General features: G+C 58.6%; 1 protein-coding gene across 1 annotated transcript; it reads right to left on the bottom strand.

The window, feature by feature from the left end:
• Positions 1–1,375: 1,375 nt before the first annotated feature.
• LOC104392480 (hemoglobin subunit beta-like) lies at positions 1,376–2,641 on the bottom strand. Its single transcript, XM_010001882.1, has 3 exons — positions 2,550–2,641; positions 2,226–2,448; positions 1,376–1,598 (listed from the first exon to the last, which is right to left on the bottom strand). Exons 1-3 carry the CDS (start codon positions 2,639–2,641, stop codon positions 1,470–1,472), a joined length of 444 nt encoding a protein of 147 aa, XP_010000184.1. The 3' UTR covers positions 1,376–1,469.
• Between the last annotated feature and the right edge of the window lie 448 nt (positions 2,642–3,089).

Genomic DNA, 3,089 nt, shown 5'->3' with positions numbered 1-3,089 from the left:
GCATTCCTGGGTGCAACAGCTGCATCCCTGGCCTCAGTGCCTGCATCCCACCCCATCACCTCCAGCTGCTCTGCTGGGAGCAGGAGCAGATGTGCAGCCCCAGGAGACCCAGATGCCTCTCCCACCACTTGGGAGGACCATTGCTCCTCCAGCTGCCTCCTGCTGGGTCAGGCACTGTCTCCTGCTCCACATGTGCTCAGACCACAAGGTCAGGTTGTTCGGGGCTCTGAGCAACTTGATTTGTTTGGAGATGTCCCTGCTCACTGCGAGGAGGTTGGGACTAGATGAGCTTTTAAGGTCCCATCCCAAAGCTTTTGATGATTCTGTGAACTGATTATTCCAGCTCTCCTGGAGCTCCTGTGAGTTAACACCCTGCAGGCAACTGGTGTGCCCTGGGTTAGAACATTTCCCTTCAGCATTGCTTGACCTTGAACTCCTTGAGATGGAGCTGAGATGGGAGGGAGAAATTCTGGGCTGTGAGGGTGGGGAGAGCCTGGCCCAGGTTGCCCAGGGAAGCTGTGGCTGCCCCATCCCTGGGGGTGTTGAAGGGCAGGTTGGATGGGGCTTGGAGCAGCCTGGGCTGCTGGGAGGTGTCCCTGCCCATGGCAAAGGTGGGACTGGAGGATTTTAAGGTCCCTTCCCACCCAAACCAGTCTATGAGTCTATTATTCTATGATCTGGTTCCAAATGTGCAGAGGGTGGAAAGCACAGGGGTCTGTGCCCAGAGCAGCAGCAGCCAGGGGTGACCCCTGGGCTGGGCTGGGGGGTCTGGTGTGGCCACAGGGGGTGGGAAAAGCCTGGCTGGGGGGTTGGGCTGGATGATCTTTAAGGTCCCTTCCCACCCAAACCATTGCATGATTCTATATAAGTCAGAGGTAGGGACCGGTGAAGGCAAATGCTCTGTCCTTCCTGCACATGAAACCAACAATCTTGGCATATTTTTCGCCACCCTGGTTGTGTCTGTTACATTCTGCCTTTACTGACCTAGGAACAAGGATGATTTAGACAAAACCAACCCAAACCAGAACCAAAAAGGGTGGTTTTCCTTCATGAAGGGTCACAAAGGACCTACTCTCACTGCCCATTTCCTTACAAGGGTTTGTTTCACTTTATCCTGAAAAGATGTAAAACCTTCAATCCAAGGACATTGCCTGAAGCCTCAGAGAAGCACCAGAGGATTTCTCTTTGTATTTTGTGGTGTGTTTGCTTGGTTTTTTGCCTTGACTGTCCCCATGGATCCTCCACTTCAGACAAACCCCAACCCACACGACCCCCTGGGCTCGTGTCACCCCCGTGTTGTGAGCAGCCCCCTCCCCAGCCCCTCCTGGGCTGGTCCCCAACCCCTTCCCACAGACAGGCTGACACCTCCTCACGGCTGGAGCAGATGGGTCTTTATTTGGCAACCAGAGACCAACAGAACCAGCGGGTGCTTCCCCGTGAGCAGGGGCAGCCCGGGCAGGGGGGGATGCTCAGTGGTACTCGTGGGCCAGAGCATGGGCCACCACACGGACCATCTTCTGCCAGGCTGCTTGGCAGGCAGGGGTGAAGTCCTTGCCAAAGTGGGCGGCCAGGACGATGATGAGGGTGTCACCCAGGAGCTGGCAAAGGGGAGAAGGAGGAGCCATCAGCCCGGTGCTGCCCCCCCTCCCTCCCCAGCCTCCCACCCTGGGCACCAGGGAATTCACTGCAAAGCAAGGGAGGGGTTTACCCCAGTGCAGAGCAGCAGGCTGCTGGCACAGCTGGCACTCCCAGGGTGCTGGGACATGCCAGGTTCTCTCCCCAAACATCTCCCTTCTCCTCCTGCTCAGTGTCCTCCCTCTGCCTGGACTGGGTCTTTCCCCTCCTCAGATCCCAGCCCGCCCTCTTGGCTCACATCCCCCCCTCTGCCCAAGTTTAGTTTCTCTCCTGGCTTAGCCCTTCCATCGTACCCAAGATCAGCTTTTCCCTCCAAACCCTGCCCTGATTTCTTCCTCTCTGGCTGCTCCAAGCCAACCTTGTTTCCCACCAGCACCTCTTGGACTCTGCGTTTCATCCCCATCCACCTCCTCCCTCCCCTCACAGATCCCAGCCCCATAACTTCTCTCTGTTCTCCCCAGATATTCACTCTTCCTTCCCCTGCACCCCCCCTGCCCTCAGCAGCCTCAGGGTTTCTCTCCAGGTCTCCCTGCCAGACCCCTCAGACCCCCCTGCAGCCCCTGCCCAGAGGGGTTCCAAGCACAGCTCACCCTGAAGTTCTCGGGGTCCACGTGCAGTTTGTCACAGTGGAGTTTGCTCAGCTGAGCAAAAGATTTCTTGATGCTGTCCAGGTTCTTCACGGCCTCCCCAAAGGAGGTGAGCACCTTCTTGCCATGGGCACGGACCATGGGGTTGCCGGAGACGGCGGTGGCGCTGGAGAGGTTCCCGAAGGAAGAGAAGAACCTCTGGGTCCAGGGGTAGACAATCAGCAGCCTGGGGAAGAGAAGAGGGACACGAGCGGACACGTTGGCGCTCCCGTCGTCGCAGGGGTTTGTCCACCCGGGGCTGAGGAGCTTCCCAGCAGCTGGACCTACCTGGCCAGGGCCTCGGCGCCGCAGTCGGCCACGTTGACCTTGCCCCAGAGGCCGGTGATGAGCTGCTTCTCCTCGGCTGTCCAGTGCACCATGGTGGCAGGAGGGCTTCCCTGGGGCTTCCCTGGAGAAGGACAAGAAAGTGGGACCCGACGCTGCCCCAGGGATTTTTATACACGAGCGAGGGGCTTGTCCTAATCTCAGCTCACGTAGCTGCTGGTTGGGGCTGGGGAGGGAGCTGGGCTGCTGGAGGAAAGATAGCAATTTTGGATGGTGTCCAAGGGGGGAAAGAGGCCCTTTGCCCCCTCTGCCTTGGAGGGGACAACCAGCATCTCCAGCCCCTGCACTTGGACCTGAACCCCCAAGTGCCGGGGGACCCGCAGGACCCTGCCCAGCTGGGGGGTCCAGCTCTGCAGGGGCAGCCTGGGCTGGGGCTGAGCAGGACAATCAGACCCAAGAACGTGGGCAGGGAGATTCAAACAGCTTGTGCTCTCTGCCTTGACCATGTTACCAGACTCTTAATGGTGCGTTAGTGCCCCAGAA

The sequence above is a fragment of the Chaetura pelagica genome, unplaced genomic scaffold (genome assembly GCF_000747805.2).
Source record: "Chaetura pelagica isolate M959 unplaced genomic scaffold, ChaPel_1.0 scaffold1107, whole genome shotgun sequence".
In the NCBI taxonomy this organism is placed as follows: Eukaryota; Metazoa; Chordata; class Aves; order Apodiformes; family Apodidae; genus Chaetura; species Chaetura pelagica.
Note: the sequence above shows the minus strand (reverse complement) of the source record. Positions and strands in the feature narration are given on the sequence as shown.

Excerpts from the sequence above, each read along its gene's own strand:
- LOC104392480 (XM_010001882.1), bottom strand. The coding sequence starts at position 2,641 with ATGGTGCACTGGACAGCCGAGGAGAAGCAGCTCATCACCGGCCTCTGG. Across the intron at positions 2,449-2,549 it reads GGCGCCGAGGCCCTGGCCAG|GCTGCTGATTGTCTACCCCT; the intron begins GTAGGTCCAGCT and ends TCTCTTCCCCAG. Across the intron at positions 1,599-2,225 it reads TGGACCCCGAGAACTTCAGG|CTCCTGGGTGACACCCTCAT; the intron begins GTGAGCTGTGCT and ends CCCCTTTGCCAG.